At 46.2% G+C, this 27,848-nt stretch overlaps 1 protein-coding gene across 1 annotated transcript in view; it reads right to left on the reverse strand.

Annotated features, from left to right (window-relative positions):
* The window catches only part of PRPF19 (pre-mRNA processing factor 19), a 188,489-nt gene that overhangs the window by 29,835 nt on the left and 130,806 nt on the right, over window positions 1-27,848 (reverse strand). The window contains exons 10-11 of the mRNA XM_075347335.1: window positions 9,961-10,070; window positions 9,674-9,829 (exon numbers count right to left, since the gene is read on the reverse strand). Coding sequence (XP_075203450.1) covers window positions 9,674-9,829; window positions 9,961-10,070 — 266 coding nt within the window. The remainder of the gene's footprint in view (window positions 1-9,673; window positions 9,830-9,960; window positions 10,071-27,848) is intronic.

Consider the following 27,848-nt stretch of genomic DNA (forward strand, 5'->3'; position numbering starts at 1 on the left):
TTGTCTCATATTGTCTGTACATGTCCCCTCTGAATTGTAAAGTGCTGCGGAATATGTTGGCGCTATAGAAATTAAATTATTATTATTATTATAAACCATGGCAAGACTGAACACAGCAACAAGACACAAGGTATTTATACTGCATCAGCAAAGTCTCTCTTGAACCCACAGTTTGCTTTGATGTGCTGTCATGCTCTTTTGAAGAAGCAAGAATAGGCAACTTTCAGGATCATAGACAAAGTAGTCAGCCAAGGAACCTTAAAAGGGAAGATGTCCAGCTGTGCCATTAGCTCAGAATTGGCACCAACCAGTGACAGCCAGCCACTCTCACCTACTGTTCGGAAAAGCCTGGCTGGAAATGGCCTTCATGAGAGAATTGCAGCCAAAAAGGCATACTTAGACAAGCAAACAATAATAAACAACTCAACGATGCACAAAAACATAAGAACATAAAGAAAACATACAGGAAAAAAAAAAAAAAAGGATTTTGGGCATTCACCGTAAAATCTCTCTCGAAGCCTTCATTGGGGGGGCGGGGGACACACACACACACACACACAGTACACCACTGGGTGTATGCTGCTGCCACTAAGCAAAAAATGTAACTTCTCAGCAGTACACACCCACTGACTAGCTGGAAGCTAAATAAGTTTCAGCTTAGTGTCAATAGGAGGTAGACATGTTTCTTCCACAATCATCATTAAAATACTAATTATCTCTTTTTTTCTTCCAGATAGCTTCATGTGAGGGCAACAGAGTGGAAAAAATAGTTACTGTCATCCCACCCAGAGAAGGAGAGCACAGTGCTGAAAAAGTCACACTGTATCCTCTGAAGTATAGACAGCAGGATTGCTCATCCTCAAATGTGTTGTCGTTTGGGGCCAAAGAACAGATCCTAGCCAATAAAGTGGAGGAGTTAAGTTTTTGTCTAGTGGCAGCAGCGCACACCCCATGATTTCCTGTGTCCCCTAATGAAGCAATAGAGAAAAGGCAGCAAGTGCTCGGTTAGGAGTTAAAATTTTGTTAACTGAAGGACTACAGAACACTACAATATTGAGTGGCTGCAGTGACGTATGGTGAAGGTTTCTTGCACATTTGAAGCTGTATTTTATCAAATGGAGTTGAGGATTTGGTCAGGATTAATGCTGTGCCTAATGCTGAGAAATACAGGCACATATTTATCCATCATACAATACTATCAGGGAGGCCACTGAATGGCTCCAAATGTATGGACTATGACCCCAAGCATACTGCCAATGTCATTAAAGGAGTTGTTCGACAGAAACTCCAAAAAATGTTTTAAGCTAATCTGTGTTGTATTGTTATATATGTTTTGTTCCTCTTTAATTATCACTTTGTTCTCTGCAGCTCTTTGTTTACCTGCAGCTCAACCAAACATGGCATGCCTGACTGCCGAACCTCACAGTCAGAGCTGGCACTGCCAAACCTCACTGTCCAGCCCTGCCCTCTGCACACTCATTCCCTGTCAGTATTCTGCCCCAGCACCTGACCATTACTACAGTATATGTGCAGTGGATGTGAGGTGATTGTGCTGTCACAGATAAGATATCACTGCTCTGTATATCCAATCATTGTTAGTACAGAGCAGTGATAATCACATCCACCGCACATAGAATGTAGTAATGTCCCCTTTCCCTGTCCCCATACTATAGTAATGTGCCTCATCCTTGTGCCTATACTATAGTACTGTGCCCATCCCTGTCCCCATACTATAGTACTGTGCTTTCTATCTTGTAAATGATAATTCTATTGGATATATAGAACATCTTGATATTCGACTTTGATTTTTTTTTATATCTTTCAATCATTGTCTATTAACTGGTGTTTATTTTTATATGATGGTAAGGTATACATTCATACAATTAAATAAATAAGTTCTGTGCCCATCCCTGTCCCCATACTATAGCAATGTCCCCTTTCCTTGGGCTCCTCTTCTTATAGTAATGTCCCCTTGGGCTCCTCTTCTTGCAGCAATGCTCTCTACTGTAGAATTTCCCCCTAGTCTGCCAGTCTTCACACACACACAAAAAAAAAACCAAAAATAAAAAAAACACAAAACACACAAACATTTTTCTCACCTGTCCTTGTTCCCTCGGTGCCCTGTGTCCTGCCTCTTGTGGCCACAGCCTCCTCCTTGCTTATCGCGGCCTGTACAGGGGCCGTGCAGTCAGCGGTTTATATCAGAGGACTGATTTCCAGGCACAGTGCAGGAACGCCTCTGTATACAGCTTCTCCAGTGATCAGCTGCTGGCCTCTGATTGGCCAGCGGCTGATCATAGCAGTTAACAAAAATTGGCTCTGCAGAGTGCCCGGGAATCTGTCATCTGTTATAAAGCGCTGACTGCACAGCCCCCTGCAGAGGCCGCTGACAGCACTTTATATATCAGATGTAGATTCCAGGGCGCTCTGCAGGGCCAAATTCTGTATACAGCCACTGCAATGATCCGCTGTTGACCTCTGATTGGCCGTTGGCTGATCATTGCAGTTGCTGTATACAGCGCTCCCATCTGCAGAGCGCACGGGCATCTACACAGGCAGCGTTCAGCAAGGGGACACTGCCTGCACGCCGCCAGCAGCATCAGGGGCTGCATGCATGCGAGACCCCTGCACTAAGGAAAGTGGGAAGGGGGCGGTGACTCCGGCGCCATGTACTCCCAAGGCAGGGCGGCTACATGATGTCAACTGTGATGCCCGTAGACAAGGCAGCATAAGCGCATGCCCAGTCGTCGTGACATCACAACTTTTATTTCAGTCAAATCATTACAATTTGGGACAGACAGGGAGGGAATATCCGTGGTGTCGTGGAGGGTTCCTAGAAAACGAATTACCGATAAGAACTAATTCTACTTTCTCTAGTCACCCTCCACAACAGCACCACATGAGAATTACTAACGGACATATTTTAAGGTGGGCAACAGCGTGAAGGACCTTCCGGCCAAAGGCTAGGTCTTTATTGGACAGTAAATTCAGGCTATAGTGTTTTGCGAAGGTATGGACTGAACCAGGTGGCAGCTCTGCATATCTGCTCGATGGAGGCACTAGCCTTCTCATTCCAAGAGACGGACACTGATCTGGTAGAATGAGCTGTGAAGTGTTCTGGAGAAGATAGACCTGGATTTTTGTAAAGCGCTATGGAATAAATTGCGCTATAATAATAATTTTTGTAAGCTTCGCGGAGTGCTCTTTTAATCCAGCTGGCAACTGTGTTCTTGGACGCTTTTCTACCTTTATTTCGCCCCATGATCTGGACAAAAAGATTATGATCCTGTCTTACATCCTCGGTTCTCTGGAGGTAGTTTACATCCACTATGTCCAAAGAATGAAATTCCCCTTTATCATTCATTGGATTCTGGCAGAAGGAAGGGAGTCTTGAGATCTGTGGAATTCAGATACTACTTTTGGAAGAAATGACTGGTCTTTTCTGTTGAAATTCTGTTGTCCATGGTTCTTAGGTATGGCTCTCTAGTAGTTGTCTGGGACGCAACCTCCCTGCTGATGTCATAAACCTCCTAATCCACCGGTGACTTGCTAGATCTTGCTCTAATTATGAGTACTATGGCCATATTACCTACCAATACCTCATTTATTTATTCTTTTGCATAGAATATTTTATACAGGATGCAGCCAGGCCTCTTTTTGTTAGGCCTTGCATACTTTAGTCACTGTCCCTGCATGGAGCACATATATAGTACTGGCGCAGCCCGCTTGCATCTATTGGGATGGGCGTAACTAAGAGGCTGCTTACCAGATACTGTGAACCTGCATGTGTGAACAGTGCCCTATGCAAGCCACAAGTGTGCAATTTTACCATCAAGCTCCTTTTGCACCTGTGATGTCTCCATTCATTGGAGGTCCTGCTGCATCCAGGTAGTGCATTAGTTTTTTTTGGCCTGGGCAGTTTACATCATCTGCCATTTGTCTGTGAGTATTTGCTTAGCTTTTGGAGGATTTAATTCCTCTTTGTTGTTTTTTCCCTCCAGATAGCCCCATCGCTCCACTAGGTTATGAAACATTTCTGAATTTAGAGCAGATTCGCCTGGGTGAACATCTGTTCGACTGAGGAAATCCACCTAGATGTTCGCGGAGCCCTTCAGATGGAATGCGGGGAGAGGAGAGATAGAAGGTGCTTCTCTGCCCAGCTGAGTATTCTTGTGGCAACACATTAGGTTTGTATGAGGAGTGCTTCCTTGGTGACAAAGGTGGGCCACCGTTGTCATGTTCTCCAAGAATATCTTTACATGTTGTCCCTGGACCAGTGAAGACGCTGTCCTGAGTGCATCGTCTACCGCTTTTAGCTCTCTGAAGATTGAGGACCCGAGACTGATCTCCTGTGTACAGAGCCCCTGAAAAGACATCTGAGCAACCATGGCCCCCCAACCTCGCTGGCTGCTGTTCGTTATTATTGTTACTAGAGGGTTCTGATTCCAACAGACACCTCTTTAGAGGTGTTTTAGGGACATCCTCCATGGGAGAGATGATTTTACTTGACCAGACAGGAGGATCTTACTGTTTAGATATCTGGAGAACTGAGCCTAAGCTACTGCTTGAATGCAGGATGTATTGGCTCCTAGGACCGAAATGGCTGATCTAAAGGTTACCAACCTATGGCTGTGGAGAACCGAAATCCTGGATTTGATCTCGATCTGTCTGTTCTCAGGCAGAAAGGTTGTTTGTCTGTTTGAATCCAGTAGGATGCCAAGGAATATCTTGCTTCTAGATGGAGTGAGATTGGATTTTTGTTGGTTTACCAGCCATCTCAGTCTCTCCAGGACCTTGAGCATCGGGGTTGAAGGAGCAATTATCAGGAAGTTGTCGAGGTAGGGTTCTATGCAGATATTTTGCTGTCTGAGAAACTCTACCACTTTCACCGTCAGCTTAGTAAATACTCGAGCTCGAGGCACTGAAGATATGCCGAATGGAAGTACATTGTACTGGTAGTGCAGTATGTGATGTTCATCGGATTGCGCAAACCGTAAGAACTTCCTGTAAGACTGGTGGATTGGGATAAAGGCAATATGCATCCCTTAAGTTGACTGTTGCCATTATAAATCCTGGTTTGATAAGAGGGATTATGGACCTGACTGACTCAATCTTGAACCGCTTGTCAGCTACAAACTTGTTGAGGGGTTTCCGGTTTAGGATACCTGTGAGGTAGCGACCACCAATGTGGTAAATGGTCGCTATGTGTCGCAATGGAGAAGGTCCCTGCGATATTAAAGTGAAGAAGTTGCTATGGGACTTGTAGTTCCACAAAGGCTGGGTTCTGCATATAAGGGTCAGGTTCCCTTTAATAATGCCAGTATGCTGTGCAGGTCTGGAAACACAAACCTCCACCTGTGGGTGTGTCCAGTCTGATTTAGGAGACTGTCAGTGAGTGTGAAGTGTGTGTGTGGAGCAGCCCTGCATGACGAGCAGCCTCAGGCAGGCAAAGAGGCTGCTATTCTCAGAGAGGTTGGAGCCTCTGGAAGGAACCTGCCTAAGGAAGCGTGGGTTGCCTTCAACCATCTGGAACTGAGTGTGTGGAATCTGAGGGAGCTCCACTCTGACACTCGTCGTGTCCAAACTTGAGCGGGCAGTCCGCTACAAAGACTGACCAGAAATTGTGTCTCCTGGGGAGTCAGCCATACCTTCACTATGGACATTTAAATGGACTTGAAGCCCACGGTATGTGAAGGTGTTTAGTTTACCTTTTCCTTTAAGCCAGGAGAGGCTTCATTGTGTTTTGGTAGGGCAGTTTATATTGGTTACTAATAAACTGCTGCATTTTTGAGACAGACTGTGTTGCCTGTGTATGCCTAAGCATCGCTGCAAGCGAGTAAAACCCCCGGGTTGCGGTAAGCAACGTTCACATACCGTAATTCTGTAAAAGCCATTGGGCTTCTTTACTAGGAACAGTTGAGAGTAATTACCTCATCCGATTTATGCCTCTGGGATTGGTGATATTACTTCAAGTTTTGCAGGTCTAGATGGCCTGACATGAGTGGTTTCTGCCAGACTTGAGTGGAAGTGTGGGTGATAGTTCATCTCCTTTCCTCCAAACTGCCTGACTATCTTCATCCAGTCTTGATGGTATTCAGAACCCACTGGTTTGAGGAGACTGTTGACCACTAGGGAAAGAATCTTCATAGATGTCCTCCTACTATACGGGCGCCATGGTCTATCCTGGCGCTGGGCACGATCTTCCGTTTTCTGGGAGGTAAAGATACTCCTGCCTTTCCCTCCCTTGGTGTAGCTCTAGCAGCCTGACTTTCCCTTCTCTCTACACTGGGAGGTTTGGCCCTGAGGGGGCCGAAAAAATTTCCTGGGTTTTTTGTTCCGGAAGAGATTTTTTTCTTATCAGAGGCCTGTTCCCAAAGGTTGTCTAGAGCTAGTCCAAAAACGTACTCTACCTGGAAGGGGATGAACCAGCGTTTAATATTTGAAGTTGAATCACCACTCCAGAGTTTGAGCCATAGGGCTCATCTTGCGGAGTTAGTACGGCCGCTTTAGCAGCTACAAGGACTGATTCAGCCGAGGCATCCGCGAGGAACACTGTGGCTTTCTGAAGTAGTGAGAGGGATGCTAGTAGGTCTTCTCTAGGGGTGCCATGAGAGAGGTAGTCTTCAAGTTGTCCCAGCCATACAGATAGGGATCTTGCGACACACGTGGAAGCCACATTAGTGTTCCTTAGAACTGATTAGGTTTCCCACGACTTCTTCAACAGGCTTTCTATCTTTCTATCCATCGGATCCCTGAGTTTTGAAGAGTCTTCAAAAGGGAGTACTGTCTTCTTGGTATGGGTGACTAGAGAAATAAGGATGCACACTCTCCGGACAGGAGCATCTCAGCTGCATAGAAATACATGCAGCCGACCTACTGCTGTCATGAGACAGTGTGGCTGTGCCGTGGTAATGCGATACAAGACTCATGCGAGTCATACAGCTAGTGTGAGTGCACCCATATACTGAGTGTATAACTGCAAGAAATGGTGCTACTGATCTTGGGTGTCTGTACCTCCCTGATATATACTCAGTATATAGAACATAACTGCTGCTGCTCATTCATTCTTTGGAGCTCACAGCGGGTGGTCATACTCTATGGCGCTCGCTGTGAGGTTCAGATGTAGCAGAGCTGAATCGCCGTGGGACCTTGTGTGGATTACATCGATCCTTCTGGGGTGTTTTGGGGTTAAGTGGTGAAAGAGGTTTTTTTTGTATTTTATTCCAAATAATTAAATAATAATTTTTTTCAATGTTTGTGTTTATTTATTTTCACTTACAGATTAGTGATGGGGTGTCAGATGCTGCTATCACTAATCCAGGACTTAGTGGCTGCTGTGGGCTGGAGACTGATATCTTTAGGCTGGACCTCCCCAGCCTCAGAATACCAGCCCCAGCTGTCGGGCTTTATCTTGGCTGGGTATCAAAACTGGGGGGAACCGTAGATCCGTTTTTTTAAATTATCTATTTAAAAAAAAAAATACAGCATGTGGCTCCTCTTAGGCCGGAGTCACACTTGCGAGGGACTCTCTCGAGTCTCGCATTGCATCACCTGGCACGGCCGCACACTCTGACAGGAGCGGGTCGGCTGCTTGTATTTCTATGCAGCTGCACGCTCGTGTCCAGAGAGCATCAGACCGTGGTGGGTGATTATATGCAAGAGTCGTGTGAGCCCCTCTGGCCTTATTTTGATACACAGCCAAAATAAAGCCCGACACCTGGGGGCTGTAGCCATGGGCTTTATCTGTGCTAGTATCCTAATACGGCAGACTCTACACAGATTGTTTTATTTATTACATTTTTAAACCACGATACTGGCCCGCTGACAGCAGCACTACTTTCCCTGCCCACCGGCTGTACTGGCTCCTGTGATTCGTTGCAGTCAGCTGACACTCAGGGTGGGGGTATGTCTAACTGCAACCAATTACACTTACACACACAGGTGGGTGAGGAAAGCAGTGAATATTCAATGAGGGTTAATTGTCAGCTCTGGAAGGGAATGTGTGACCTGAAAGCAGCTTGCCGCCATGATGGATCTTCAGTGAGTACACCGCGTGTGCTCCTACCCCCCGCCCCCCTATCCAGTCTACATTTTTAGACTCCGGATTCTAGTCCCCATAGACTTATGTGTGTACCAGATTCCGGACCGGATTTTTTTTTACATTTAGCAGGGACCCACCGGTCCTGGTTATCTGCGAGTCCACCCAGCTCCATTTATGATGCCTCAAATTTATATCATATATGAACAGTGCCAGTTGATGTAGCTTTTGAACTGTGATTCCAGGCTGGTTTCTAGTCTTCTTTCACTGTTTTCATCACACCCCTAAAATATACATTAGATTAGCAAGATTAATAGGGAAATATTAAGGGCCCTTCATCCTTTTAAGCTTTAGGCTATGTTCACACTAGAAAAATGATTTTTCTTAAGAAATTTCTTAAGAAATTTCTTAAGAGTGCACCTGTGTTAAAAAACGCACCAAAAACGCACCTGCGTTTTTGCCGCGTTTTCGGTGCGTTTTTGGTGTGTTTTTACCGCTGGTTGCTCCCTGCGTTATTGTGCCAATTATCTATGGCAAAAAACGCAGTTAGCTGCAGAAAAGAAGTGACATGCTCATTCTTTTTCTTAAGAAAATCTACTGAAAGAATTTTCTTAAGAAAAAAACGCAGTGTGTGCACAGCTAATTTTTTTTGCCATAGGTTTTGCTGGGGAATGTCTGCAGAAAGGTTAGAAGAATTTCTCAAGAAATTTCTGCAGCAAAAACGGACCCAAAACGCAGGTAAAAAACGCTGTGTGTGAACACAGCCTTAGGATGTAGTCCAATTTCAAATGTAACCTTCAAAAGTTCATTCCATTTATTCATCTTAAGATTTAGTAATTAAAAGTTACATTTAAGAGTGCAATATTAGCATTGTCTAGAGATTGTACTTTTGAGTTTTTCTGTATAAACCACTTTTATTTTGTGGACTTGACATACATATTCTAAACAACCAACAGTTGAATTACATAAGAAGATATAATCATGGTAAGAAAATTTTCCTCTGAGAGGATACCAACGCCTTACAAAAAGTTTTATCATCAGGGTTGGCACGATCCTATACGGATATCTTCTTACCATGGCTATATTCTCCTATATAATTAAACAGTTGGTTGTTTGTTTAGTATATGGTGATTTAAAACTGAAGTTTAAACATTTTGGTGTAGATTTTACAAGTTAATTTCTAAACTGAAATTTGCAGTGGTTCTGTATCAAAAACCTGTGAACATTTATGCATTATTATAATGGAAATGCACCAAAAACCACAACTCCAAGCTACAGATTTAACAAGCGAATTTAGGGTTCCCACAGACATGACTAAGTATTAACTGCAACAAAAATGTTTCTTTCCACAAGAAAAATGTCCCATCTACCCCCACACCAAAAAGAACAAAAAAAACAAAAAACAAAACAAAAACAAACGCAGCAGATCGAGGTTAGGTTAAAAACTCATCCACTTTGCTGGTGCGGTGCAGGGCAGTATTTTAAGTGCTATATTTTTGTTCATATGGTCCAGTAAATGAAATAGATTTTTATATAGCTGGTAGGGTAGAAAAGTAGCCTGAATAGTGAGCTTAGACTAGACCATCAGCTGTAAGCTGCAGAAAACAATTTTATTAACAGCAAAGAATAAATTACCTGGTCATCTGAGCAGCTCAATAGGTAGTCCCCAGTTGCATGCAGACTTAGACCGGTTACTGCTCCTTCGTGAGCTTTTAACACTTGAACGCAGGAGGACTCGGGCACAGACCAGACACGTATTGTTGAATCAGGTGAAGCGGAGAACACCAACTCCTAAATAATATGTAGGTTTAGGCATGTTCAACATATGTAGAAAAATAGTCAAACATATTGAAACTAATATACATCTCATGGCTCCTGATCATATTACAGTTAGGTGTTAATTTGATGTCAAGACAATGTACCTGAGATGGATGGAAGACAACATTAGTGACTTTCTTAGTGTGGCCTTTAAGCGTTGCAAGGATCTGCTGAGATGAGGCATCAAACACCACAACACTTTTATCAGCCCCACCTGTAGATAATACAAATAATATGCATCTAAATTCACAATACAATTTAACAAAAGGTTTAAATGATGAAATACTGCAACTGGACATACAATAGTACTATTTAACATTATCTTTTTGGAGAGGCCATTCTTACAAGTTCAAGTTACAGTGGAACCCGGTTTGTGAGCATTTCGCTATACGAGCAAAGCTTGCTGTGAATTTGTAACTCCGTTTATGAGCAAACTTTGCTGTACGAGCAAATAGTCACCGCACACACTTCCGCTTCCATACTTTAACCGCGCTCTGACCCTACTCTAGCAGTCCACACAAACACACACATATTATGCTCACCTTACCTTCCATCGCCGGCCTCATGGTTCTTGTACTTCGCCGGTACAGGATGTGTATCAGGTAACCATCACGACGATGGAGGAACATCCGCTGTCAGCCGCTACTCAAAGGCAGCAGGCTGGTCAATCAGAGGCAAGCAGCTCTGCCTTTGAAGTCAGCGCTCTGGCAGCGGCAGTTCCTCAATCGTCGCGATGGTTACCCGATACACATCCTGTACCGGCGAACTACAAGAACCATGAGGCCGGCGATGGAACGGAAGGCAAGGTGAGCATAATATATGTCTGTGTAGGTCTGTGTGTGTGTGTTGCGGGCAGGGGGACAGACTGCGGCAGGGAGGGATGCTCGAGACGCTCGGATCCGGGGTCGTTGCGGTGGCTCGAGAGGAAGCCGGACTCGGGCCTGAGCACCCGTCTGTCGCCCGCAAGTGAAAGAGGGGTAATACATACATATATATATATATATATATATATATATATATATATATATATATATATGTACATATGTATGTATGAGTACGAGGTTTGTCAGTGACGCCACCCGTGGTATGCGGTGATTTTTGTCGACACCGCCGCTGTAGGTAGTGCCCAGGGCTGATTGAGTGGGGCAGCTGGATGTTATCCCCTCCTCGGGTAGGGGAGGTGTTGTCCTGGGACACCGGTACAGGTGAGATGGTGTGAGAGTGCAGTCTGCAGGGTTGGACCGGATGGTGCTGGTGTACTCACAGTTCTGAAATAACTTGACACAGAGTCCAGATGGTAAACCAAATCACCAGCAGCCGGTAGCCTCCGGAGGGGTGTGCTCGGGTCCCACATACTGGTACAGAACAGGGGCCCTTCCTCCTACACTTTTGGTTTTGTGTCCTCGGTTTTGACTACTCCGCTTGAAACAGGGAAGTCCACTCCTGGTGTGTTTGTCCGTGGGAGCTTGGGCCCGCGAGAACTGACCCATGGGATCTTAGCAGGCAATTGCAGAGCCCTATCTCCCTCGTTGGGCTTCCGTCTCGCTCTATCTGGGCCTCCTGTGGGAGGAGACCTGAAATCCCGTCCCTGGCTGGTCAATTGGTGAGGTGTTTGAAACTGTTCCTCGCCCTAGGGTCCAGGTACCCTGTCTGTGCACGGCTCCGGACCGGATTCCCGCTGTCTGTACCGGCGGGCTACGACCCTGCCCCCGGTCTACTTAAGGTTTCCCGCGACCGGATCTCCGTCGCCTGTAGCCCTGTCTACCGACTGCTACCTAGTCAGTTGTCTAGTCATCTGGTAGCCCAGGAGGTCCAATTCCTGACCACCCTGTTCACCATTTCTCACTCAACTCCAACTCTCCCTTTCAACTGTCACTTTCTGACTCAACTGTCACTTTCTGACTGATTCCGGCCCCTCCCATAACAACTCAGAACCCCTAGGTGAGCGTCGCCATCTGCTTGGCCCTGCTCACTGGTGTATCCCTATTGTAATGGGAAGGGGGGGGGGGGGGGGTGTTGTGTGACTAAGGTTTAGATGGCTGGTGTTGTGTACTAGTATGGGGATTGTGATGGAGGACCAAAGAAGAGAGAATCTTGCACCTACCTGGAAGAGGGGTGCAGACTTCTGTGACACCCTGATTTTGTCAGGGCGTCACATGTGCATGTGTGGAATGGCACAATGGGGGACCAGGATGGGGCATTGAACAAGTTGTGGAATGAATTGTCTGAGCTTGCATTATTTCCTATGGATTACAAGCACACTGCCAGAACAGGTTATGCTCATAAACCAAGGTTCCACTGTATTCTTTTTTCAGGCAAGGGCTCCAGATAGCAAAGTGTGATGCGACCTTAACATCATTGTGTGGAACTGTGACATTGCATCTAAATGATATTCAATGGGGTTGCATTCGTGACTGCATTAAAGAATCACAACAGGTTTTCAAATATGTTGGATTTTTTGTTGCCTGTCAAAAATGGCATGAGATTCACTTGTGATTAGAAATGAGCGAACCAGCCGCGGTTCGGCTCGAGTTCGGTTCGTCGAACGGAGGTCTCGTTCGAGTTCAGTTCGGCGAACCGAACTCGAACCGCATAGGAAACAATGGCAGGCAATCACAAACACATAAAAACACCTAGAAAACACCCTCAAAGGTGTCCAAAAGGTGACAAACAACTCACAACACAACACAAACACATGGGAAAGTGACAAGGACATATACTAATGCGAAAACAAAAGAGCTGGACAAGGAAAAAGAGGAGGAGACACAGATATAGGCATGGCACGCCCTTCTCAAATCATGTAAAACACCGCAAGGTGACTCCAAGCGGAGTTCTCCCTTTTTTCCAAAAATTGGGCCACACACACACACACCCACCCATTCAGTGGCAGCACTTGTGCCCCAGTTGTACACTTCACAGCTAGATCTGCATCAAGCACATTCAAAAATACGCCATACTTAACCGTCCCCAGGATGACACCGGGGTAGGTAGCTAAGTCTTTCCTGATCCCAGCTCTGTTCATCTTGGCTCCTTTTAAAAAACACAGCAAGCAAGGGTTACTCCAAGCGGAGTCTCCTTTTTTTCCAAAAAATTGGGCCCCACACACACACCCACCCATTCAGTGGCAGCACTTGTGCCCCAGTTGTATACTTCACAGCTAGATTTGCATCAAGCACATTCAAAAATACGCCATACTTAACCGTCCCCAGGATGACACCGGGGTAGGTAGCAAAGTCTTTCCTGATCCCAGCTCTGTTCATCTTGGCTCCTTTTAAAAAACACAGCAAGCAAGGGTTACTCCAAGTGGAGTCTCATTTTTTTCCAAAAAATTGGGCCCCACACACACCCACCCATTCAGTGGCAGCACTTGTGCCCCAGTTGTACACTTCACAGCTAGATTTGCATCAAGCACATTCAAAAATACGCCATACTTAACCGTTCCCAGGATGACCCTGGGGTAGGTAGATAAAGTCTTTGCTGAACCATGACTTGTTCATCTTGGCTCATTTTAAAAAACACAGCAAGCAAGGGTTACTCCAAGCGGAGTCTCCCTTTTTTTTCAAAAAATTGGGCCACAGACACCCCATCAGTGGCAGCACTTATGCCCTAGTTGCAAACAGGATGTTTTGATTTGCATCAAGCACATTCAAAAATACGCCATACTTAACCATTCCCAGGATGACCCCGGGGTAGGTAGCAAAGTCTTTGCTGAAGCATGACTTGTCCATCTTGGCTCCTTTTAAAAAACACAGCAAGCAAGGGTTACTCCAAGCGGAGTCTTCCTTTTTTTCCAAAAATTGGGCCACACAGACACCCCATCAGTGGCAGCACTTGTGCCCTAGTTGCAAACAGGATGTTTTGATTTGCATCAAGCACATTCCAAATCCACAAGCATTTACTCTCCCCAGGATGACACAGGGGTAGTAAATTCCTTGTGGATCCATGACTTGTTCATTTTAATGAACGTTAGTCTGTCCACATTGTCACTGGATAGACGCGTGCGCTTATCTGTCAGCACACACCCAGCAGCACTGAAGACATGTTCAGAGACAACGCTGGCAGCTGGACACGACAAAATCTCCAAGGCGTAGGTTGAGAGCTCTGGCCATTTTTCAAGATTTGAAGCCCAAAATGAGCAAGGCTCTATTTGCAAAGTCATGGCATCGATGTTCATTTGGAGATACTCCTGTATCATCCTCTCCAGCCGTTGACTATGTGTCAGACTTGTTGTCTCTGGTGGCCTTGCAAAGGACGGTCTAAAAAAATTATGAAAAGATTCAATAAAATTGCTGTTACCAGCACCAGATACGGTGCTACTGGTACGGGTAGACTGTTGAAGATGACGAGACCATCCCATGTTTGTCAAGTTACAACTGGGAGATTCACTCCCTGCACCTGCACGGTTGTTTGGTGGAAAAGCCGAGCTAAGATCGAGTAACAGCTTCTGCTGATACTCCTGCATACGTGCGTCCCTTTCTATGGCTGGAATTCTGTCACAAAATTTGGACTTGTACCGGGGATCTAATAGTGTGGCAAGCCAGTAGTCATCATCACTTCTAATTTTGACAATACGAGGGTCATGTTGGAGGTAGCGCAGCAAGAAGGCGCTCATGTGTCTTGCGCAGCCATGCAGACCAAGTCCACGCTGTGTTTGTGGCATAGAGGTGCTAACCATTCTTTCTTCCTCTGACATCTCCCCCCCAACCTCTTTCAACTGAAATTTGACCAAGGTCTCCCTCATCCGCTGAGTCTTCCATGTCCATGGACAGTTCGTCCTCCATTTCTTCATGTTCTCCTGCACCTTCCCCAACATTTCGCCTGCTACCATGCGCCCTTGTTGATCCCTGTCCCCCATGGTCCCATGCCTGCCGCGTTGGTGATGATGAACGTCTGGACCTTGGTGATGTTGTTGTGTCTTGCGCATATGAATCCTCCTGTAGTTCCTCCCCTTCCTGTTGTCCCACCCCCTGACTCCGAATAGTGTTTAGCGTGTGCTCCAGCATGTAAATGACTGGAATTGTCATGCTGATAATGGCATTGTCAGCGCTAAACATATTCGTCGCCATGTCGAAACTGTGCAGAAGGGTGCATAGGTCCTTGATCTGAGACCACTCCATCAGGGTGATCTGCCCCACCTCTGCATCTCGTTGGCCCAGGCTATACGTCATGACGTATTGCACCAGGGCTCGGCGGTGCTGCCACAGTCGCTGTAACATGTGGATAGTCGAATTCCAGCGTGTCGGCACATCGCATTTCAGGCGATGAACCGGCAGGCCGAAAGACTTCTGGAGCGATGCAAGTCGCTCAGCTGCGGCGCTTGAACGGCGGAAGTGAGCAGACAGTTTTCGTGCCCTGGTCAGAAGGCCATCTAGGCCGGGATAGTGTGTTAAAAATTGCTGGACAACAAGGTTCAACACGTGAGCCATACAAGGCACGTGTGTCACCTTGCCCAGGCGAAGGGCCGCACCCAGGTTTGCAGCATTGTCGCACACGGCCTTACCAGGCTGCAGGTTGAGTGGAGACAACCATTTATTAAACTCAGTCTCCAGAGCTGCCCACAACTCAGCCGCTGTGTGACTCCTATTTCCAAGACATGTCAAGCTAAAGACCGCCTGATGCCGTTGCGCTCTGCTGCCAGCATAGTAATGAGGGGTGCGTGATTCCTTCTGCGCAGTGAGAACGCTGGTGGCCTGACCAGGCAGGCTTGGGGCGGAGGTGGAGGACCCAGATGAGGTGGAGGAGGCAGAAGCAGTGGCGGAACTTGGACAGACAGAGGATTGACACACAAGTCGTGGGGACGGCAAGACTTGTGCAGCAGACCCTTCACCATCTATCACCATAGTTACCCAGTGCCCAGTCAGCGACATGTAACGTCCCTGTCCATGCTTACTGGTCCAAGTATCGGTGGTGAAATGCACCCGTTCACACACAGAGTTTCTCAAGGAAGAAGTGATGTTGTGTGCGACATGCTGGTGTAGCGCGGGCACACCTTTCTTGGAGAAGTAGTGGCGACTGGGCATCTGGTACTGGGGCACAGCGACAGACATAAGGTCTCTAAAATCCTGTGTGTCCACCAGGCGGAAAGGCAGCATTTCGGTAGCCAAGAGCTTACAGAGGGATAAAGTCAACCTCTTAGCTTTGTCATGGGTCGCAGGAAATGGCCTTTTATTTGTCCACATCTGAGGGACAGAGATCTGGCTGCTGTGTGTAGACGGTGTTGAGTAGGGTGTCCCTGGAAAAATGCAGCTTTGTGAGGAAAGTGCAGGCGTAGACATGATGTTGCCTTCATCCAACGTTGGTGCTATCGATGTCTGAGAGAGCTGTACACACGTACTTGTTTCCCCTTCCAAACCAACTGGCGACCTAACAAGCAAACTGCCTGTTGCGGTTACAGTGGTGGAAGTTGTGCGTGGAAAACCAGGTGTGACAGCTGTCCCCACAGTCCTAGAAGATCAAGAGCGCGCGGATGCACTGGAAGGGGCAGGCGGTGGATGGTTCGCTCTGCTAGGCCGTATTGCAGCACGGTGAGCTTCCCACTGGGACATATGATATTTATTCATGTGACGATTCATGGAAGAAGTTGTCAAACTGCTGAGGTTTTGCCCTCTACTAACAGAATCACGACAAATTTTACAGATCACATAATTTGGGCGATCTTTTGCTATGTCAAAAAAGGACCAGGCTAGGCAAGGCTTAGAGGGCATGCGACCTGCTGAGCCCCCCCGACTAGTGCTCAGAGGCAGAGTGGTGGCTGAGGATGCAGTTGTAGACGTGCTACCAGTGCTCCGATTCTGTCCAGGAAGGCGCAAGGTAACTTCGTCGTCGGTTGCATCCTCCTCCACCGCTTCGGTTGACCTCCTCGAGTGCCTGACTGTGGGTTGAGAGTAGGTGGGATCTAGAACTTCCTCATCAATTGTTGTGTTTGCACTCCCCTCACCCTCAGACCGAGCCTCTTCTTGCCCTGACCGAATATTTAAGTTATCATCCCAATCTGGTATCTGCTTCTCATTGTCATCAGTATGTTCCTCATTGTCTATAACAACAGGTGTTACAGTTTGTGAAAAAGGGTCAACATTATGCTCAGAAACTTGGTCCTCACGGCCTGAATCAGAGTCACAAAGGTTCTGGGCATCACTGCAGACCATTTCCTGGTCTGTACTCACTGTAGCTTGGGAGCAGACCTCTGAATCCCAGGCTATAGTGTGACTGAACAGCTCTGCAGACTCAGCCATCTCAGTTCCACCATACTGTGCAGGGCGGATGGAGACTTCAGAGCTGGGAGAATGCAAGTGTGATGGGGCTGACAACTCAGAGGACTTGTGTTTTTTGGATGCGGTAGTTGAGGTGGCGGAGAGGGCACTTGTTGGACCACTTGAGATCCATTCAAGCATTTTCCTTTTTTGGCCATCATCTACCTTTGTTCCAGTTGTTCGTGTCCGTAAAGAAGGAAGCACATCGGATTGTCCACGGTAAGTAGTAGACATCTTGGGGGCGTGGCCTGGACGGCAATGTGAAGAGACGTGTTTGTGGAGCTCTCCTGCAAACTCCCTTGATAAATCCCTGAATACCGCTGTTATCACTGCCTCAGCCGGCTGTCAGGAAGATAAGGTGGTGTGGACTTATCTGGAGTGAGTCTGGTGGATGCAGAGAGGTGCCATGGTCCGTCACAGGCAAAAAGATAATGGAGGCGGGAAAGTCCCCAGCTCTCAAGATGGTGCCATGATAAGGCAGGAAGCTGAGAAAGTTAAGGCCCCGTCACACTAAGCAACATCGCTAGCAACATCGCTGGTAACGAACAACTTTTGTGACGTTGCTAGCGATGTTGCTGTGTGTGACATCCAGCAACAACCTGGCCCCTGCTGTGAGGTCGTTGGTTGTTGCTGAATGTCCTGGGCCATTTTTTAGTTGTTGCTGTCCCGCTGTGAAGCACAGATCGCTGTGTGTGACAGCGAGACAGCAACAACTAATGTGCAGTGAGCAGGGAGCCAGCTTCTGCTGAGGCTGGTAACCAATGTAAACATCGGGTAACCAAGAAGCCCTGTCCTTGGTTACCCGATATTTACCTTTGATACCAGCCTCCTCCGCTCTCACTGTCAGTGCCGGCTCCTGCTCTGTGCACATGTAGCTGCAGCACACATCAGGTAATTAACCTGATGTGTGCTGCAGCTAGGAGAGCAAGGAGCCAGCACTAAGCAGTGTGCGCTGCTCCCTGCTCTGTGCACATTTAGCTGCAGCACACATCAGGTAATTAACCCGATGTGTGCTGTAACTAGGAGAGCAAGGAGCCAGCGCTAAGCATTGTGCGCTGCTCCCTGCTCTGTGCACATTTAGCTGCAGCACACATCGGGTTAATTAACCTGATGTGTGCTGTAACTAGGAGACTGGGGGCTGGTCACTGGTTGCTGGTGAGCTCACCAGCAACTCGTGTAGCCACGCTCCAGCGATCCCTGCCAGGTCAGGTTGCTGGTGGGATCGCTGGAGCGTCGCAGTGTGACAGCTCACCAGCAACCTCCTAGCAACTTACCAGCGATCCCTATCGTTGTTGGGATCGCTGGTAAGTTGCTTAGTGTGACTGGACCTTTAATGCAGCCTGTCAGGAGAGGATGCAGGTCGTGGCAAGGCTGGAGAAATTTGCCTGGACTTCAGAGAAATCACATCAGCATACAGATAACAGAGGTGAGATAGAGGAGGGAGAAGATAATGCCAGCTCTGATGAGATGGGGGATGGTGAAAAGCAGCAAGATAAGACAGGAGAAGTGGAGAAAGCACATAGTGCACAGGAGGCTCCAGAAAACCCCACTTTAAAGGACATTTTTGCAGTGGTGTCTTTTTGTAAAGAGGCTCTGACTACCCTGACGAAGCAAGTTAAGGGATTACAGGCAGAGGTTGCTGACATTAAGAAAGACCTCAAGAAAGCCGATCTGAGAACAACGGCTGTAGAGGAGAGAGTGGGGATAACAGAGGATCATATTACAAAACTACAAAAGTCTGAAAAAACATTTGCACAGCAGATAGCTGAAATCATGGCAAAATATGATGATTTAGAGAACCGCTCTAGAAGAAATAACATCCGAATTGTCGGCATCCCTGAGAAAGCGGAAGGAAGAAACCCCACTGAATATGTAGAAGACTGGCTCAGGGGGAAAATGGGTGCTAATGTCTTATCCAAGCTCTATGCCGTGGAACGTGCACACAGAGTCCCGATGCAGCCACAACCAGCAGGCAGGGGCCCTCGCACTATGCTAGCCAAGCTCCTCAACTACAGAGACAGGGACACTATACTGCGAAAGGCAAGAGACATGGAGGATCTTATGATTGACGGCCAGAGAATTTCCATATACCCGGACTACTCCATTTCTGTTCAAAAGCTACGTATGACTTTTACAGGAGTAAAGAGGCGCCTGCGAGAGATGGGGGTGCAATACTCAATGATGTTCCCGGCAAAGCTAAGAGTGATGGCGTTGGAGAGGGTGCACTTTTTTACAACTCCGGCGGAAGCCATGCAGTGGTTGGACGCAAACGAAAAGCGGATCCGTTTGAAGGAATGAGCTGACTGTCTGAATCTGCAGTGTGTTGGAGAAGGCCGGCTGAGGCTCTACAACATCCTTAGGAGGTTACAGGGGACCCTTCTTGTTTTTTCTTTTTTTTTTTTCTCCTTCCCTTTGGGATTGAGGTAGTATGCAGGGGGAATGCGAAGGGTTTGATGTGAGCTTCGCAGGACATGGGGACTGTCTAATTAGGCGCGGTGGTGGTATTTACAATTTGAGATTCCAGTTTGATTACTGTTCGCCATTTTACTGTTATATTGGTTGAGTGGAATATGATTATACATAGAAAGGGGGGGAGTGGAGAATTGTTGGAAAAGGGACGAGTTTTAAAATGTATCTAAGAGGGGAAGGCGAGGGAGGTAGGGGGGAATTTAGTAGGGATTATGGACCAGGTTTGGAAAACCCGATGCTTCACGGGAGTACTCGAAAACAGGAAGTGGTGGGGAGTAGGAGGGGAGGGGAGCAGGGGGGGAGGGGGGAAAGGGGTAGGGTAAAGGCAGCATGGGGAGATACTACAAGGTTTGATGGTTTTACTGGGTGGGATAATGGGGGATAGAATTAAGGTGTTGAGTTGGAATATTAGAGGGTTATCAGATAGGTCTAGGAGAGCGGCAATAATTAAATATGTTCAAGACCAGAACCCGTCAGTAATATGTCTACTAGAAACGCATCTAACAAAGGAGACAACACATGTTTTAAATAGGAGATGGGTGCAGAAGGCCTATCACTCCACCTTTTCCAACTATGCAAGGGGTATATCACTGCTGATCCATAACTCTGTGCAATATGAAGAGATAGAAGTGTATGTGGATAAAGAGGGACAGTGTGTGGCCGTTAAGTGTAAAATATTTGGCAGACTCATGTGTATAGCTGCAATATAAGTGCACCAAACTCAGGGAGATAAGGGAGTTCTCTGAGAAGGGGGGAGTAATCCCTTTTTTTACTGGTGGGGGACTTCAATAATGTGATAGATCTGTACTGGGATAGGAGTAGTAAACCTCCAGGTATCCAGGATAGTTGTATGACTTCGTTTGGCACTCTTATTGGGGAACTTGGAATGGTGGACGCCTGGCGAGTGAGGAATGGGAGGGTATCCTGCTTCTCTTGTTATTCGGCTTCACATAACACTCTGTCCCGCATTGACATGGCTCTAGCTAGTGATCTGATGGATGCAATGATAAGCGACGTGCAATATCTGACAAGAGTGATTTCAGATCATAGCCCAATTCTAGTGTCCATACGACGGGGGACCCTGGCAGGGGGAAGGAGGGGAGAGTGGAAGCTTCATCCAGCATGAATCCGTCATATTAATATGGGGAATATAGAACGGGATCTTGGGGATTTCTTTATCCACAACGAGGGTAGCACTGGTCCGCTGGTGGTATGGGATGCGATGAAGGCATACCTCAGGGGGCTCCTGTTCAGGGATATCTGTAAACGTAAAACACAGACGAGGCAGGATGAGAAAGATAGCCTGGAGGCCTTAGATAAGGCAGAGCTGGAAGCAATCCGGAGTACTACTACGGACGCGAAGCAAAATCTTAGGCAGGCGCATGAACAGGTTAATAAGATGCTTTTGGAGAAGGCGGTAAGGAAGCAGGCATTCCAAAAATTGCATTTTTATGAGGAGGGGGAAAAAGTTGGTCATCTATTATCGGTCATAGCTGCAGCTCAAAGGAGTAGTTCATTTGTGCATGGTATGGACACGGTGGAGGGGACACAGGTCACTGAGGTTGAGGCGATCCTTGAGGTCTTTAAAGATTTCTATCGCACGCTATATTCTTCTAGCGGAGAGATGAGGGTGGAAGAGGTGGACTCATTTCTTGAGCGAGGTGAGCTTCCGGTGTTGTCTGTGGTGGATAGAGATAAACTGGAGTCACCTATTACTATTGATGAACTGGAGGACGCTCTGCATGGCATGAGCAATGACAAGGCACCGGGAGCAGACGGGCTACCAGTTGAAATTTATAGACAGAAGAAATCCTATTACCCAAACTATTGAAAGTCTTTGAGGTGGCGGAGGGGGAAGGTGTATTGCCTGAATCTATGAGAGAAGCAATAATAGTGGTAATTCCTAAGGAGGATAAAAATCCGAGGCTTCCAGACTCATATAGACCCATCTCGTTATTAACAGCGGACGTGAAGCTTCTGGCTAAGGTGTTGTCAAACCGGCTGACTGGAGTTATATCTAATCCATATGGACCAATCAGGGTTCATGGCCAATAGGTCGACAGCTGCTAATATCAGGAGATTATATCTTAATCTACAGTTGCCGCCTGACAACCCTGGCCGGAGGGTGATCGCTTCGCTAGATGCCCAGAAAGCGTTCGATAGTGTTGAGTGGGGGTATCTGTGGAAAGTGTTGCAGCATATGGGTTTTGGCCCACGGTTTGTAAAGTGGGTGCAGCTGTTGTATAATAGGCCTACTGCTAAAGTTAGAGTTAATGGTATGACCTCCTCAGCGTTTGAGTTGCACCGGGGAACGAGGCAGGGCTGCCCACTATCGCCGCTCCTATTTGCTATTGCAATAGAGCCTCTGGCGGCGGCCATTAGGAAATCAAAGGAGATCCATGGATTTAAGTATGGGCATTTAGAGGAGAAAATAGCTCTTTATGCTGACGATGTATTACTTTTCTTGGGGGATCCATCAGCCTCATTGGATCATGCCATGCAGATAATAGAGAAATTTGGAGAAGTTTCGGGACTGACCATTAATTGGTCTAAATCGAGCCTCTTTAAAGTGGATGGGGAAGTAGCCTGGACAAATGAGGATACTGGGGCTAACAAATTGAAGACTGTGGACGAATTTAAATATCTAGGTATCCAGATATCTCTGCCAGTAGAAAAATACATACAGGTGAACTTATGGCCTCTCCTTAAAAAATTGAGAGCCAAGGTGGATGCCTGGAACAAGCTACATTTGTCAGTTGTTGGAAGGGTTAATTTGCTAAAGATGGTAGTAATGCCTAAACTCCTATACATACTGCACAATGCCCCTGTTTGTATTTCCAGGAAAAGATTTAAAGGGATAAACTCGCTGTTTAGGGACCTGGTGTGGGGTAAAAAGCAGCCTAGGGTGCGATTAGAGACTTTACAAAGGCCGAAGGATGAGGGGGGTCTAGCAATCCCAAATCCGGAATTGTATTATATAGCGGCGCAATGTCAACACCTCAGGGGTTGGTCTGATCTAGAGAAAGATGGGGGCATTAAAGAAGTACTGGAATACATAGTGGGTAGAAGTCCATTGGTAATGGGACTAGAGGATGGTGCGGTGGGGCTCCTGGGTAGAACATCTCCTACAATGGCGCTTATAAATAAGACCTGGGATAGGCTGAAAAGGGTGAGAGGGGTGACCCGGTTAACTAAGTTTACACCTATCTGGGATAACAGTAATCTCCCGGAGATTCAGAAAATGGGGAATATTGAGGAGTGGAGACGCAAGGGTGTGATATACATGCATCAGATATTGGACGGAGGAATTCTGAAATCGTTCCCACAGTTACAGAGTGAGTTTCAGTTACCGGCGTCCGGTTGGCTCCACTACAGACAATTAAAACATGCGATTGCAGCCCAAGTGGCTAAACAAAGTGTGGCCATACAGACTGACCTGGTACTGGAGTATGTGTGTAAGGGCGGAGGAAGCACTAAAGGGATCATTTCTGGCACATATAAAGATATACTACATACCTTTCTTTTAGACTACCCAATTAAAGCTAAATCTAAATGGGAGGAGGAAGTTGGGCCGATAACTGAGGAGGTGTGGGAGAGTATCTTAGAGTATGTCCCTAAACGTTCCATGAGCGAACCAGCCAGACTATCTCACCTATACGTGATTCACCGGGTATATAGGTCTCCCTTACTGATGTTTAAAATGGGGTTGAAAAGGAATTCGGAGTGTCCAAGGTGTCAGGGATCTGACGCAGGTATTTTTCACATGATGTGGTCTTGTCCGAGACTGGTCTCCTTTTGGACTAAGGTTATCCACAAGATAGGAAGAACATATGGGTGTGTCCTCCCCAGGGAACCAGTGATATGCCTATTGGGATATGTTGAGGAGCTTGGGGTGGAAAATACTATGAAAATTGTCATTGCTAGGCTGCTGTATGCGGCAAGAAAGCTAATCGCCAGGTCCTGGATTAAAAAAGACCCCCCGACCAGGGGAGAGTACATTAAAAGGGTGAAATGTATTCTTCAGCTGGAACAGGGAGTGTATGAAAGAAGGGGGAATGTTAAAATGTTTGAGAAGCTATGGTCTCCTTGGCTGCAATGTGAATAGGACGAGTGATGGACCAGTAAACTGATATGGGACGGGGATAGCCGTCTGAGAGCTCTGATGTGTGTGTTTTGTTTTATTTGTGTTACTAGTTGTTCCTCCTGCACAACGGGATGGTTGCTATACTACAGTTGAAGGGTATCCTAAGTGTGTACTAAATGGGATGTAGTATCGGGGAGAAGTGTTGCTGCCGGGGTGGGGTAGGGGGCGGGAGGGGGTGGGGGAGTTAAAGGGGTAATAGATGTGATAAATTTAATTTGGATGCCGATTTGTTATTCTGTTGTATGTATTCTGTTTTAATAAAAAAGTATCTGATTTAAAAAAAAAAAAAGTAGTAGACATCTTACTTTTGCTGGAAGATGGTCTATCTTCAGCAGATGTTAATGGAGCTTTGCCACCTTCCCCACGGACAAACCCTTTTTTTCCTTTTCCAACACTCCTCTTCCCCTTTCCACCAGCATCTGTCATTTTGCCACTCATGTTGATTGCGACAAGATTGTGCACTTAAAATGTGGTAGTAAAAATTGAGAGGTGGTGAAGATTTCAGCGGTGGTCTAGCTTTATTAACAGCAGAATAAACAACAATAATTATCCCTGACAATGCAACTACGGCCCTTAAACTGGCAGCATAGTTTGCTAGTATAATGGCTTAGTAACAATGAGTTTGAGTGTGCAATGCAGGCAGACGTGCTGCAAATATCTTTGCACTAGTGGGACAATACAGAAGTCCAACAGCCACGTTTAGGATGCCACTAAGTTTCCTCAGTGTTTGCTAGTATAATGGCTTAGTAACAATGAGCTTGAGTGTGCAAAGGGCAGGAGGGTACAGTGGCAGGGTTGTGGGTCTGGGTAGAGGAAAGGAAGCCTCCCTTTCTATCCCTCCTAATGGGGAAATGCAGCGAGGAAATCCCTGACCTTAGCTACACAGACGCTGTCATTTTGTGTAGCTGTTAAAATCTGTTTTCATGGCCCTGACTGTCACCTATGGCTCTGACCCTGCCGGTATTAGCCCTTACAAGGGCTGAAAGAAACGTCTATCCCTATTCTGTATAGCGCTGTGTATAGAGCGTACACAGCAGTATCAGAGACAGGAGCTGCGCCAGTGATGTCTGACACCAAGATGCAGAAGGCAGATAATGGCGTGCTGGAGAAAAATGTCCGATAGTTAGATGACTATCCAAATGGACACACGTCTTTTTTTTAAAAATTGTATACAAATCTTTATTAACAATATTAGTATTTATAAGGGCACACAGTATAGACAAACAGTGTTATTAAAAACATGTGCAAACCACCGTGCTAAAAACCAACAGGGCAGTGTGGTCAGTCAAACAATATCATCCACATGAAATATTATGCAGCGGTCATGATTATATATCACAGGCTCAGTTATGTCAGCATATAGATGTATGAATAGATAACAATTTTTAAATTACATCACTGGTATAGCAGCTTAGAGTGGTCATACCTATATTAAATGCAATAAATATGAAGACTTAGCTCCACAAATTATAGGTATCACATATAGATCAGTCCTGACAGCCAGCAAGAATGGTGCAATTTATTGGCATAGAGTATTATGGAATAGGCATGAAAGAGGTCAATATTTTGCCTCCCAGTTATAATCAATTTGACCGGAATAAACAGCCAAAATTGCAATCAGAGTTGCAGGCAGTCATGAATTGAACATGGTTGTAGATATTGCATCTATAAAAGCAAGTCTTGACAGCCAGCAAGAAAGAAGGTACAGCTGATTGATATAAGCAGATATGAGCAGTTCAACCAAATGCATGAATTTACATACGTAGCCAAAGCTGTAACCAGACTAACAGGCAGTCAGGATTACATTATTACATGTTAGGGTAAAGGTCCAGTCACACTAAGCAACTTACCAGCGATCCCAACAACGATAGGGATCGCTGGTAAGTTGCTAGGAGGTTGCTGGTGAGATGTCACACTGCGACGCTCCAGCGATCCCACCAGCAACCTGACCTGGCAGGGATCGCTGGAGCGTCGCTACACAAGTTGCTGGTGAGCTCACCAGCAACCAGTGACCAGCCCCCAGCGCCGCGTGGAAGATGCTGCGCTTGGTAACTAAGGTAAATATCGGGTAACCAACCCGATATTTACCTTGGTTACCACCGCACGGAGCTACACGTGCAGAGAGCAAGGAGCAGCGCACACTGAGCGCTGGCTCCTTGCTCTCCTAGTTACAGCACACATCGGGTTAATTACCCAATGTGTGATGCAGCTAAATGTGCACAGAGCAGGGAGCAGCGCACAATGCTTAGCGCTGGCTCCTTGCTCTCCTAGTTACAGCACACATCGGGTTAATTACCCGATGTGTGCTGCAGCTACATGTGCACAGAGCAGGAGCCAGCACTGACAGTGAGAGCGGAGGAGGCTGGTAACCAAGGTAAATATCGGGTAACCAAGGACAGGGCTTCTTGGTTACCCGATGTTTACATTGGTTACCAGCCTCCGCAGAAGCCGGCTCCTGCTGCCTGCACATTTAGTTGTTGCTGTCTCGCTGTCACACACAGCGATCTGTGCTTCACAGCGGGACAGCAACAACTAAAAAATGGCCCAGGACATTCAGCAACAACCAACGACCTCACAGCAGGGGCCAGGTTGTTGCTGGATGTCACACACAGCAACATCGCTAGCAACGTCACAAAAGTTGTTCGTTAGCAGCGATGTTGCTAGCGATGTTGCTTAGTGTGACGGGGCCTTTATAAAGAGCAGCATCAACCATATAGATTTACCATGGACACTGAGCCATAGAATAATACAGGGACAATGCCCTAGATTAGATAAGGGTTAAAGTGATTGTCTGATAATACAGACCCGCTGTAGCCATAGTCCCGATCCCGACCACACTGCCCTGCACCTCGACGCGTTTCGCAAGAAAGCTTCGTCCAGGAGGTCCTTATTATAGGTCTGTTATTCTGGTTACAGCTTTGGCTACGTATGTAAATTCATGCAAATTCATGCATTTGGTTGAACTGCTCATATCTGCTTATATCAATCAGCTGTACCTTCTTTCTTGCTGGCTGTCAAGACTTGCTTTTATAGATGCAATATCTACAACCATGTTCAATTCATGACTGCCTGCAACTCTGATTGCAATTTTGGCTGTTTATTCCGGTCAAATTGATTATAACTGGGAGGCAAAATATTGACCTCTTTCATGCCTATTCCATAATACTCTATGCCAATAAATTGCACCATTCTTGCTGGCTGTCAGGACTGATCTATATGTGATACCTATAATTTGTGGAGCTAAGTCTTCATATTTATTGCATTTAATATAGGTATGACCACTCTAAGCTGCTATACCAGTGATGTAATTTAAAAATTGTTATCTATTCATACATCTATATGCTGACACAACTGAGCCTGTGATATATAATCATGACCGCTGCATAATATTTCATGTGGATGATATTGTTTGACTGACCACACTGCCCTGTTGGTTTTTAGCACAGTGGTTTGCACATGTTTTTAATAACACTGTTTGTCTATACTGTGTGCCCTTATAAATACTAATATTGTTAATAAAGATTTGTATACAATTTTTAAAAAAAAGACGTGTGTCCATTTGGATAGTCATTTATGGTTTAATCAATAACCAGTGATCATATGTAGGCTTTAATGTAAATTTTGGGATCATGGTTTAAAAATATTGGAATTTATGATATTATGGATCCTATTCAACTAATGGTGTATTTGGATATCCTATCACACATGCCGTTGCTTCTCTGGCTAAAAGTCCACTTAGCTGTGTGTGTCTCTGGGATTGGCTGACATGCTGGCTCGCCCCACTACACGCGCGCGCTTAGGGAGGTAAGACAAGGAAAAAAAAAAAAAAAGGTGATCGCCATTATCCAAACAGCAGTGATCTGAATGCGCTGTTCCCGCACACTATACACTGAAATTTCATAATAGTGTGAGTCACAGAGTGACTTACACTATTACAGCGGAAAGCCAGCTAGTAATTAGCTTGTCTTTTTGCTGCTAGAACTGTTCTCGAACGTATCTAGAACTATCGAGCTTTAGCAAAAAGCTCGAGTTCTAGTTCGATCTAGAACAGCCCCCAAAATCTCTCGAGCCGCGAACTGGAGAACCTCGAACCGCGCTCAACTCTACTTGTGATAGACTTCAGTGCAAG

The sequence above is a fragment of the Anomaloglossus baeobatrachus genome, chromosome 5 (genome assembly GCF_048569485.1).
Source record: "Anomaloglossus baeobatrachus isolate aAnoBae1 chromosome 5, aAnoBae1.hap1, whole genome shotgun sequence".
In the NCBI taxonomy this organism is placed as follows: Eukaryota; Metazoa; Chordata; class Amphibia; order Anura; family Aromobatidae; genus Anomaloglossus; species Anomaloglossus baeobatrachus.